Source organism: Bombina bombina, chromosome 3 (assembly GCF_027579735.1).
Source record: "Bombina bombina isolate aBomBom1 chromosome 3, aBomBom1.pri, whole genome shotgun sequence".
NCBI classification, from domain to species: domain Eukaryota; kingdom Metazoa; phylum Chordata; class Amphibia; order Anura; family Bombinatoridae; genus Bombina; species Bombina bombina.
The window spans coordinates 652,121,364-652,134,964 of NC_069501.1; the positions used below are offsets into that span (position 1 = coordinate 652,121,364).

Genomic DNA, 13,601 nt, shown 5'->3' on the forward strand with positions numbered 1-13,601 from the left:
AACTGATAACTGGAAGGTCTTTGGAATGCAGGTCACAACATGCGGCGGGGTTTCCGGATAGCCCGCCCTCAGCAAGTCAGTTTGGTTATCGGGTGCTCCTGATGGGTGTGAACCCCAATGCATTTCCCCCGGTACTCGCTGGGCTTTATCAAGGGGATATTGTCCAAAACTGATGTTGACTGGGTTGTAGGAACATTGACTCCTTTTGTACCCGTATGTGTTACATCCATCCTCCTCACGCAGGGGCCGGTCCTCTATCTGAATCGTGATTGGTTTGTATACACCAATAAAAATAATGCATTTGAACTGAAATAAATTCATCTACAATTACAACTAAACTTTCATTTCATTAATAAAAACAAACAACATTAAGATATAAAATAAAACCTAGCTGATACATATCATATATATACAATGCAATACCGAATTAATTCTGTTAAAATTATTTTATCTATGTTTGTGAAACCTGTTGGTGAGTGTATTTTGATGCTTGCTGTTTAGATGTACTGGATGCAATGACGCTACTCTGTGTTTGGGTTTTTCCGTGTGTCCCCACCCCCTAAAAGGCTCGACACTTGGCTCCTTTACTGGATTGGTAGTTTACCTGGCCTATGGTTCTACTGTTCTCCATGATTGGTCCAAGTCACACAGTTACGTATGTGGGGAGTTTCCCCACTCATTACGATCGTTAGGTTTTTTTATGTTTTTTTACCTCAGTACACATACCAATGTCAAAATCCCAGCTTTATGTATTCAAAAGCTGGTAAGTTTTGTTTTGATTAGGTTTTGGTATGTGAATGTCTATAGAAATAAAAATACAAATGAAAATCTTAAAAGATGCACTACACTATAATAATTAGGGACTTTTCTAATGATTTATTTGGAAATAAAAAAAAAACTAAATACTTCATGGTGGCTTGAAGGGTGTAATTTTAACAATTGGCCGGATGATTCATAGTGTCTTAAAAGGTGTAATTTCAACAATTGGCCAAAGAGTGAATTGATATATGCTGAGAGTTATAGACGCTTTGAAAACATTATTGCTGCTATTTCCTATAAGTACATTTTGTAAAAAATATCTAAAGGTTACTAAAAAATTGCTATAAAATTACAATAAAACTTGCAATAAAATTACATTAAAATTATGGATGCAAATACATCTTATAAAATTTCATCTTATTCTTATTTACATATAAGCGGCCACATCAATATCAATATTGAGACCCTGAGGATGTAGTGTCCTTAGTTTATATATCCAATATGTCTCAAGTTTTCTTAATTCTAATAATCTATTATGTTTAGTTGGCGGGATCCACCCAATTACTTGTATTTTTAAAGAGACAGGATCACTGTTGTGATACTCAAAAAAATGTTTTGCCACATTGTGTTTGGTTAATTTTTCTTTTATATTATAAATATGTTCACAGGCTCTGCGTCTTATTTGGCGTTAGGTGCAGCCTACATACATTAGGCCACCCACAATGTAAAAGATAGACTACATATGTAGATTCACAGTTGTTTTTGAACTCAATCTCATATTGGTTTGTTTTGCTGGAGTTGCTAAAGAGTTTTGATTTATCTACATGAGGACACATGTGCATCTGGACTTGGAGCACCGTAGTGTTCCCTTCCAAGTACTCAGCCAAGTTTCCGGGGTTTATTTTGTTATCAACTTTATAACGTATCTTGCTTGGGGCTAGAGTTTTTTTAGGCTCATGCCTTTTTGTATGATATGTTGGCTCTATCTTGTAGGTGTGGTCCTAGAAGAGGGTCTGCCTTTAAAATTGACCAGTGTTTGTTTATAATACTTTTTATTGCCCCTGCACCTTCATTAAATGTGGTTGTAAATCTTATACAATCATTATTATTGGTCTTGGTTTTTGGGGGACCGACCTTTTTCGGGGAAATTAATTCTTTTCTATCTTTCATACCAGCCTTTTGTCTTGCTTCCTTAATTTTATTTACATCGTACCCTTTAGCTAAAAACTTGCTCTCTAAAATATCAGCTTCCTCTTCATAATTTTTAAAATGTGTACAATTTCTTCTTATCCTTAAAAACTGACTGTAAGGTACATTATTTATCCAGTATTTTTTATGTGCGCTAGTCGCTTCGATATCCATTTCTTTCTGTGGGTTTTCTATAATTTTTGACACAGATACTTTTCTCCTTTTTAGAGTTTTCACTACTAAAGAGTACTAAATCTAAAAATTCTATTGATGTCTGTGAAGTTTGTTTGGTGAATTTTAAATTATATGTATTTTCATTCATGTAGGAAACAAACTTATCCATTTTTGAAGTTTCACCCTGCCATAAAATGATGATATCATCTATGTACCGGCCATATTTTAGGATATTATCTAAAAAAGGATTATTATTCCATATGTACTCATGCTCATACGCATTAACATACAGATTGGCATAGGATGGGGCAAACGTGGTCCCCATCGCTGTGCCGTGAATCTGCAGATAATATTTGCTTTCGAATAAAAAATAATTATGGCTCAGGACAAAATTAATACTATCCAGTAAAACTTTGCATGGCTATCCGGTATGTTCCAATTGTCAAATTATTTTTTGATAGCCTGTACACCCTTATGATGGGGAATTGATGTATATAATGCGGATACTCGCATGTTATCCAGCTCATATCATTCTCCCATTTTGTTCCTTCAAACATACGAATAACTGCCTGAGTATCTTTTATATATGCTCTTGTGTTCTTGACCATTGGTTGAAGAATAATCTATATATTTTGATAGATTATCACACAAGGACCCGATACCTGACACAATAGGCCTGCCAGGGGGACATATGGGTCCTTGTGGATTTTTGGTAGATGGTAGAACACGGCTGTATTAGGTTGCGTTGTAAATAAAAATTTATATTCATCATTATTAATGATGGTGTCATTTTTAGCTGTTTTTAATAATAGGCCCAGATCTTTAATATATTGATCTGTTTGATCTTTAATAACTATATATGTATTCTTATCTTCAAGTAGGTTGAATGCTTCTTTTAGGTAATCCACCTTATTTTGGATCACAATTCCGCCACCCTTGTCTGCTGAGCGTATAATTATGTTTGGATCTTGTGATAATTTTTGGAGTGATTTTCTTTCTAGAATGGTTAAATTGTCATTTGTTTGGTAATGAATGAATCTTCCTTTTCAAAAACTTTTTCTATATCCCTGAGAACACATTTTGAAAACATTGAAATTTGATCGCCTGAAATCCTACCGGGTTAAAAGTTGATCGGGCCTTAAAATCTGAATGATTGATTTCTATTTTAGAATCATGTACAGATATATTTAAAGTTCTTCCCTTAACCTCAATATTTGTTCAGCAGTTGTTCTTATTGGGTCCCTATTTTCACTCTCTAAAGTTATTAAAATTTGGAGTGTATTAAGATCTGTATATTCTAGATGTTTGATTTCATCTTTAGGTCTATTTATAGTTTTTTTTTTAAAAAATACTGTTTCAATGTCAGCTTCCGAGTGAACTTGTGAACATCTATAAACATTTCTAGTTTGTTTGGTTTCATCTTTGGGGCAAACTTTAATCCCTTATTCAATAGACGAATATCATTTTCATCTAATTTAATATCAGATAGATTAAATATCTCTTTTTTCGCTACTTCTAATCCCTCCGCCTTCTTCCTTGCTGCCTGTATTCGTGTTCCAGCTCTGTTTCCTCGACTAGTTCTAAACTTCTCTTCATTGGTCATTGTTTGTCTGTATTCTCTATGTGTGTTCTCGAATGTTGTTCTTTTGTCAATTCTCGCATATCTAAAAAATGATTCTTATTTTCTTTAGGTTTTGCTCCTCTCATTTCCCACTCCTCATTATCATAAAAATTTCCATTATCCCTTAAAACTTCAAATCTATTGTATAATGGTGCCTTCTCTTGTGAGTACTCATATGGATTCTTTTGTCTCCATTGGGGTGATGTATACATGGAATTGTGGCGTGAAGATGATATGTGTTTATTCTCCTGATGACTTTTATTAGTGTGAATGTGTTGTCTATTTTGATATGTATTGTCTCTTCTGGACATTCCTTCAGATGTATTCTTATATAGTGGTTCCCTAGTGGGTTGAAATTGAACCACCTTTTTATGATCGTTCAATTTTGTATTTGATTTGTCTGCACCCTGTGTTCTTAAGAATTCTTGCGTAGGGTGTCTATTATTATTGTTCTGATAACTACCATTGGTTAGAATATTCCTAGTTTTCTTTTGATATGTGTATATTTTATTCTCTTTATAGTCAGTCATATCCCTCACTAGTTTATATTGTTTCTTTATTACTAGCTCCTTATTCAGAGTCCCAATTCTAATTTGAATGTTTTTGTTCCTGGTAATCCATTTCTCCTCTGTTTTAAAGGGCTGTATTTTAGTGATTGTTTCATCTAATTCAGCTTTTGTTTTTTCCAATATTTTCCCTATATTTTATGAGTATTTTAATCATTTTTAGGGAACAATCATGTAGTGCAGTTTCCCACTCTGTGGAATATTCTACATCTTCCAGATCAAATGCTGTTTTTTTGAATAATCTTAATCCCCTAGGTACCACATTATGTAATATGTAATTTTCTAGTAAGATTAAATCCTGCCAATCTCTGGAGTCTCTTTCCAAGAGTTTTTCCAAGTTCTTAAACAGGGAATCAGGGTCATCACTACTTGCTAAATTTAAACTTTCATTATTATCCAAGAGAGTTTGATCTCTCAATCTTTTTTCTCTATTAGTTGAATTACCAAATATTTTAGACATTATTTTAAATTACACTTCTTTAAATAAAGAGGTATATATATATATATATATATATACACACACACTTGGATTGTTATCAATGGGCTGTAAGATACCTTCTGCTGCTGATTAGAAGAAAAATTACATAGATACACTAAAACAGCACAGGACTGCTCAGCGCTAGGTTCTGATATTATGCCCAAAATAATGAAATGCAAAATAGTGATATATCAAATCTATACAATGTGCAAGATAAATGGTAATTATAATTAAAATTGAAATAGGTATGCAGCTTCCGAAGTCTATGCAATAAAGTCCTCCACAAATGAAGTGGATATGAGAGCTAAAGGTACTGTCTAGCCATATTGACTTTAATCATATCCACTTCATTTGTGGAGGACTTTATTGCATAGACTTCGGAAGCTGCATACCTATTTAAATTTTAATTATAATTACCATTGATCTTGTAAATTGTATAGATTTGATATATTACTATTTTGCATTTCATTATTTTGGGCATAATATCAGAACCTAGCGCTGAGCAGTCCTGTGTTGTTTTAGTGTATCTATGTAATTTTTCTTCTAATCAGCAGCAGAAGGTATCTTACAGCCCAATGATAACAATCCAAATGTGTGTGTATATATATATACCTCTTTATTTAAAGAAGTGTAATTTAAAATAATGTCTGAAATATTTGGTAATTCAACTAATAGAGAAAAAAGATTGAGAGATCAAAATCTCTTGGATAATAATGAAAGTTTAAATTTAGCAAGTAGTGATGACCCTGATTCCCTGTTTAAGAACTTGGAAAAACTCTTTGAAAGAGACTCCAGAGATTGGCAGGATTTAATCTTACTAGAAAATTACATATTACATAATGTGGTACCTAGGGGATTAAGATTATTCAAAAAAACAGCATTTGATCTGGAAGATGTAGAATATTCCACAGAGTGGGAAACTGCACTACATGATTGTTCCCTAAAAATGATTAAAATACTCATAAAATATAGGGACAATAGATTGGAAAAAACAAAAGCTGAATTAGATGAAACAATCACTAAAATACAGCCCTTTAAAACAGAGGAGAAATAGATTACCAGGAACAAAAACATTCAAATTAGAATTGGGTCTCTGAATAAGGAGCTAGTAATAAAGAAACAACAGAAACTAGTGAGGGATATGACTGACTATAAAGAGAATAAAATATACACATATCAAAAGAAAACTAGGAATATTCTTCCCAATGGTAGTTATCAGAACAATAATCATAGACACCCTACGCAAGAATTCTTAAGAACACAGGGTGCAGACAAATCAAATACAAAATTGAACGATCATAAAAAGGTGTTTCAATTTGAACCCACTAGGGAACCACTATATAAGAGTACATCTGAAGGAATGTCCAGAAGAGACAATACATATCAAAATAGACAACAACACATTCACACTAATAAAAGTCATCAGGAGAATAAACACGTATACATCACCCCAATGGAGACAAAAGAATCCATATGAGTACTCACAAGAGAAGGCACCATTATACAATAGATTTGAAGTTTTAAGGAATAATGGAAATTTGTATGATAATGAGGAGTGGGAAATGAGAGGAGCAAAACCTAAAGAAAATAAGAATCATTTTTTAGATATGCGAGAATTGACAAAAGAACAACATTTGAGAACACACATAGAGAATACAGACAAACAACGACCAATGAAGAGAAGTTTAGAACTAGTCGAGGAAACAGAGCTAGAACACGAATACAGGCAGCAAGGAAGAAGGCGGAGGGATTAGAAGTAGCGAAAAAAGAGATATTTAATCTATCTGATATTAAATTAGATGAAAATGATATTCGTCTATTGAATAAGGGATTTTAGTTTGCCCCAAAGATGAAACCAAACAAACTAGAAATGTTTATAGATGTTCACAAGTTCACTCGGAAGCTGACATTGAAACAGTATTTTTTTTTAAAAAAAACCTATAAATAGACCTAAGATGAAATCAAACATCTAGAATATACAGATCTTAATACACTCCAAATTTTAAAAACTTTAGAGAGTGAAAATAGGGACCCAATAAGAAGAACTGCTGATACAAATATTGAGGTTAATGAGGAAGAACTTTTAAATATATCTGTACATGATTCTAAAATAGAAATCAATCATTCAGATTTTAAGGCCCGATCAACTTTTAATCCGGTAAGATTTCAAGGTGATCAAATTTCAATGTTTTCAAAATGTGTTCTCAGGGATATAAAAAAAGTTTTTGAAAAAGAAGATTAATTCATTACCAAACATAATGACAATTTAACCATTCTAGAAAGAAAATCACTCCAAAAATTATCACAAGATCCAAACATAATTATATGCTCAGCAGACAAGGGTGGCGGAATTGTGATCCAAAATAAGGGGGATTACCTAAAAGAAGCATTCAACCTACTTGAAGATAAGAATACATATATAGTTATTAAAGATCCAACAGATCAATATATTAAAGATCTGGGCCTATTATTAAAAACAGCTAAAAATGACACCATCATTAATAATAATGAATATAAATTTTTATTTACAACGCAACCTAATACAGCCGTGTTCTACCATCTACCAAAAATCCACAAGGACCCGATATGTCCCCCTGGCAGGCCTATTGTGTCAGGTATCGGGTCCTTGTGTGATAATCTATCAAAATATATAGATTATTATCTTCAACCAATGGTCAAGAACACAAGAGCATATATAAAAGATACTCAGGCAGTTATTCGTATGTTTGAAGGAACGAAATGGGAGAATGATATGAGCTGGATAACATGCAACGTATCCGCATTATATACATCAATTCACCATTTAATTTAAAATTCACCAAACAAACTTCACAGACATCAATAGAATTTTTAGATTTAGTACTCTTTAGTAGTGAAAACTCTTAAAAGGAGAAAAGTATCTGTGTCAAAAATTATAGAAAAAAAAACAGAAAGAAATGGATATCGAAGCGACTAGCGCACATAAAAAATGCTGGATAAATAATGTACCTTACAGTCAGTTTTTAAGGATAATAAGAAATTGTACACATTTTACACATTTTAAAAATTATGAAGAGGAAGCTGATATTTTAGAGAGCAAGTTTTTAGCTAAAGGGTACGATGTAAATAAAATTAAGGAAGCAAGACAAAAGGCTGGTATGAAAGATAGAAAATAATTAATTTCCCTGAAAAAGGTCGGTCCCCCAAAAAAGACCAATAATAATGATTGTATAAGATTTACAACCACATTTAATGAAGATGCAGGGGCAATAAAAAGTATTATAAACAAACACTGGTCAATTTTAAAGGCAGACCCTCTTCTAGGACCACACCTACAAGATAGAGCCAACATATCATACAAAAAGGGCATGAGCCTAAAAAAACTCTTAGCCCCAAGCAAGATACGTTGTAAAGTTGATAACAAGAATAAACCCCGGGAAACTTGGCTGAGTACTTGGAAGGGAACACTACGGTGCTCCAAGTCCAGATGCACAATGTGTCCTCATGTAGATAAATCAAAACTCTTTAGCAACTCCAGCAAAACAAACCAATATGAGATTGAGTTCAAAAACAACTGTGAATCTAAATATGTAGTCTATCTTTTACATTGTGGGTGTGGCCTAATGTATGTAGGCCGCACCAAACGCCAAATAAGACGCAGAGCCTGTGAACATATTTATAATATAAAAGAAAAATTAACCAAACACAATGTGGTAAAATATTTTTTTCAGTATCACAACAGTGATCCTGTCTCTTTAAAAATACAAGTAATTGGGTGGATACCGCCAACTAAACATAATAGATTATTAGAATTAAGAAAACTTGAGACATATTGGATATATAAACTGAGGACACTACATCCTCAGGGTCTCAATATTGATATTGATGTGGCCGCTTATATGTAAATAAGAATAAGATGAAATTTTATAAGATGTATTTGCATCCATAATTTTAATGTAATTTTATTGCAAGTTTTATTGTAATTTTATAGCAATTCTTTAGTAACTTTTAGATAATTTTTACAAAATGTACTTATAGGAAATAGCAGCAATAATGTTTTCAAAGCGTCTATAACTCTCAGCATATATCAATTCACTCTTTGGCCAATTGTTGAAATTACACCTTTTAAGCCACTATGAATCATCAGGCCAATTGTTAAAATTACACCCTTCAAGCCACCATGAAGTATTTAGTTTTTTTATTTAGTATTCCAAATAAATCATTAGAAAAGTCCCTAATTATTATAGTGTAGTGCATCTTTTAAGATTTTAATTTGTATTTTTATTTCTATAGACATTCACATACCAAAACCTAATCAAAACAACACTTACCAGCTTTTGAATATATAAAGCTGGGATTTTGACATCGGTATGTGTACTGAGGTAAAAAAAACATAAAAAAAACGTAATGAGTGGGGAAACTCCCCATAGACGTAACTGTGTGACTTGGACCAATCATGAGAACAGTAGAACCATAGGCCAGGTAAACTACCAATCCAGTAAAGGAGCCAAGTGTCGAGCCTTTTAGGGGGTGGGGACACACGGAAAAACCCAAACACAGAGTAGCGTCATTGCATCCAGTACATCTAAACAGCAAGCATCAAAATATACACTCACCAACAGGTTTCACAAACATAGATAAAATAATTTTAACAGAATTAATTCGGTATTGCATTATATATATATGATATGTATCAGCGAGGTTTTATTTTATATCTTAATGTTGTTTGTTTTTATTAATGAAATGAAAGTTTAGTTGTAATTGTAGATGAATTTATTTCAGTTCAAATGCATTATTTTTATTGGTGTATACAAACCAATCACGATTCAGATAGAGGACCGGCCCCTGTGTGAGGAGGACTGATGTAACACATACGGGTACAAAAGGAGTCAATGTTCCTACAACCCGACATCAGTTTTGGACAATATCCCCTTGATAAAGCCCGGCGAGTACCGGGGGAAACGCGTTGGGGTTCACACCCGTCAGGAGCACCCGATAACAGAACTGACTTGCTGAGGGCGGGCTATCCGGAAACCCCGCCGCAGGTTGTGACCTGCATTCCAAAGACCTTCCAGTTATCAGTTGTTTGTAATTGCCGGGTGCTGTGCATGGAAACAAAGTTTTTATTCCTTGCAAAATAATAAAGGCATTTTTATTATTCACATCTGGTGAGTAGAATTATCACTTATTGCGCTTATTATGTTGTTTTAAAACTACACTTGAATCCTCTCTCTTTTTGAGCTTTATTTTTCTTGGTAAATCTACTCTGGATCCTGGATCCCATAATCCCTTGAGAAAGAAGGGATTTAAAAGGAGCTGCACAGAGGAGGAAAAGAAAAAGAACAAGGGACATTTTGAAAGCTGACAGCACAACTTCAAATAAATTTCAACAGAAGCAACACTGCTCTACTTTTGAGAGCTAAAGGTACTGTCTAGCCATATTGACTTTAATCATATCCACTTCATTTGTGGAGGACTTTATTGCATAGACTTCGGAAGCTGCATACCTATTTCAATTTTAATTATTATTACCATTGATCTTGCACATTGTATAGATTTGATATATCACTATTTTGCATTTCATTATTTTGGGCATAATATCAGAACCTAGCGCTGAGCAGTCCTGTGTTGTTTTAGTATATTGACCAATATAGTACATAATGAAAGATGAAGTCAAATACTAACTGATTCTGAGTTAATGTAACTCGGCTCAAAGGAGTGTAAAAAATTGATATTGATATGATTGCTATAATGAGTCTGTCCATGATGTTACTTATGTAGGTGCGTCTGTATGGACCAATCATTGCTATTGATATGATTGCTATAATGAGTCTGTCCATGAAGTTACTTATATAAAAATATCGGGACAAGAAACAAATCCCTAGAGGATTGAAAATCCTTAAAGGGACATTAAACCCAAAATTTTTCTTTCATGATTTAGACAGAAAATATAATTTTAAACAACATTCCAATTTACTTCTATTATCTAATTTGCTTCATTCTTTAGATATCCTTTGTTAAAGACCACTCGGAATAAAATGCACTTAATAATAGAACTATCAAAGTTACAGACGAGTTCCAAGACAAACTTATTCTATAAAAGAACAAAAAGAAAGATAGGGATGAAGAGGATTATGCTAGGGGAATAGTTTATTCCTATAATAAAGTGGACAAGGCTGATTCTAACGAACAACCTTGGACACAAGTGAATTACATTAGAAACACACACTATAATAAGCAAAATAAGAAAAACAATAGAACTACTAAAAACTCATATTATAGGCAGAATGATGGAATGGGGGCCCCACATAACAAACCTAAGGAACAAACAAGTAAATACCCATTACAATAGATCTTATCATTATTTTATCAGTGATTGAAAGCTATATGATAAAGTGTTGGTCTAGGAAGGGTTTAAATGTAGTGTGAAACTATCAGGACATGCTGAATTGTGTACATCCAAGTTCTAACTCTAATGCTTATTGGCTGACTGAGACAACTTCACACCAAAATTAATTTTATTCAGCTCAGAAATATCTATTTTTTTCAATAATCTATACATTATTATTAAAATTTTGAACATTATGTTTTAAATAGAACAAAGCTTTTTTTTTAAAATTGTGTTACTTTAAAGGGATAGGAAAGTCAAAAGTAAACTTGCATGATTTTGATAGACCATTTATGAAGCTGTGTAATTGACTTTAGGGCTGTTTCAGTGCAGACTTGCTCATGTGAGTTTGCAAAGAAAAGTTACAACTGCTGCTTCTTAAAGAACCACTCAATTCTGTAGAATTGCATAATTAACAAGTGCATAATAAAAAGACAATGATTTAACACTTAATTTCAAATAAGCAGTAGATTTTTTTTTCTGACAAATGATTCCCCCCCCAGTTTTCCGGCCCCCTGTATCATGTGAGAGACATCAGCCAATCACAGTCTAGTACATGTATACCCTGTAAGCTTGTGCACATAAAGTGTGTATATAAAAAGACTGTGTAAAAATTGATAATGGAAATAAATTGGAAAAGTTCTTAAAGGGACACTATACCCCAAACATTTTTATTCATGATTAACGTAGATAATACAATTTTAAACAACATTCCAATGTACTTCTATTACCTAATTTGCTTCATTCTTTAGATATACTTTAATGAAGAAATAGCAATGCACACAGTGAACCAATCACAGGAGGCATCTATGTGCAGCTACCAATCAGCAGCTACTAAGCATATCTAGATATGCTTTTCATCAAAGAATATCAAGAGAATGAAGCACATTAGATAATAGAACTAAATTAAAAAGTTGTTTATAATTGGTATGCTCTTTCTAAATCATGAAAGAAAAAATTTGGGTTTCCTGTCCCTTTAAAACTGCCTGCTCTATCTGAATCATGTAAGTTTATTTTGACTTGAGTCTCCCTTTAATGTGTATGCAACCTAAGAGGTTGCTGATTTCAGACAACTCAGACTCATTTGTCTGAGATGACTGAGAAGCTCTGCTCTCTGGTAACTTGTTGCGTGAAAGCAGGGGGCGGGATTGCACAAGTGATTGCTCGTGCATTCTTAAATTCCAGCAGCCAATGATGCTCTGGATGCCCGAAGGTGTGCTGACAGGTTCTCTTTCTGAGTACCTTTTCTGAATACAGGTTTATTGGGCAGTGGCGATCTGATGAAACACCTGTGACTCCACCAACTTGTGTTTGCCCCCTTTAATAAGACTTCTGGAACCACCATTAAAATAGGTGCCATGTGTTTAATCCCTTTGCAAGGGTTAAACACACAATTATATACAAGCAATAGTATAATAACAAAATGCTCCAACATATCAGAGAATTTTCTTTTTGCACTTTTTTTTTTATCTCTATGGATGAATTAATCCCATGGAAAAAATAATCAATGTGCTAATGGATTCTGAGTTCCATGACTTGGTGGCCCTGCCATTTGGAGATAGCGTTTCTTTATATGTTACAAACATTTTATCTAAACCTCAGTTTTTTACAAATGATGATGTACATTAAAATCACTGCATGAATCCATTTAGCGAGAAAATCAAAACGTTTGCATTGCAATTTCTTAACAGCTGGCTTGCTGTTCCCCATATATCAAAGTGGAAATGTACATCCATCTCAGCAGTTGTTTAAAAAGAACTAAACATAGTTTTTAAATAGCTATGGGAAGTCAAAAGTGCCTTAACATGTTTTTTTTTTTTTCTCTTCTCAGAAAGTCTGCACCAAATGTGGAATTGAGACCTTTAGCAACCAGAAGCGACCAATGTGGCTCTGTAAAATCTGCAGTGAACAGAGAGAGGTAAATAATTATTTGCCAAAATGTTTCTATACTGTTATGTGTGAGATAATGCATGAAAGTCCGGTTTTACACTATTCTGATAAGTACATATTATACTGCAAATCTTTCTGTTTTAGGATTTGTAAGTTAAAATAAAATCTTGTTTATAAAACCATTGGAGCAAGACTCTACTCCTCATGTATTATTATGTATTGTATATATACGTCTTGAGTATTATGCACTGAAATGAATTGTGTTACTGTTTTACGTTTGCTTCTTTTCACTTTTCTACTGAGTGCAATAGCACTTTGCAATAATACTTTCATTAGGCAGATTGTAGGTTTTTACTGTCAAGACCTGGGTCATACTCTCTCTTGAACAAAATAAATAAAAAAATAGATGCTACTTATAGACATTGCTTAACACCTAAGCAATCCCTCTATCTATGTGTGACTCGGTAAATTATTGGTTTATTGCTCAATGATTTCCCTTGGGGGGGGGGGGGGCCGTGATTGGAGGATGCCGTATTCATCATTGCTGATGTATGAAGT

General features: G+C 33.4%; 1 protein-coding gene across 1 annotated transcript in view; it reads left to right on the forward strand.

Moving 5' to 3' along the window:
- RPH3AL (rabphilin 3A like (without C2 domains)) overlaps nucleotides 1-13,601 on the forward strand; it is a 599,751-nt gene that overhangs the window by 253,437 nt on the left and 332,713 nt on the right. Inside the window, exon 6 of the mRNA XM_053707379.1 lies at nucleotides 12,985-13,071. Coding sequence (XP_053563354.1) covers nucleotides 12,985-13,071 — 87 coding nt within the window. The remainder of the gene's footprint in view (nucleotides 1-12,984; nucleotides 13,072-13,601) is intronic.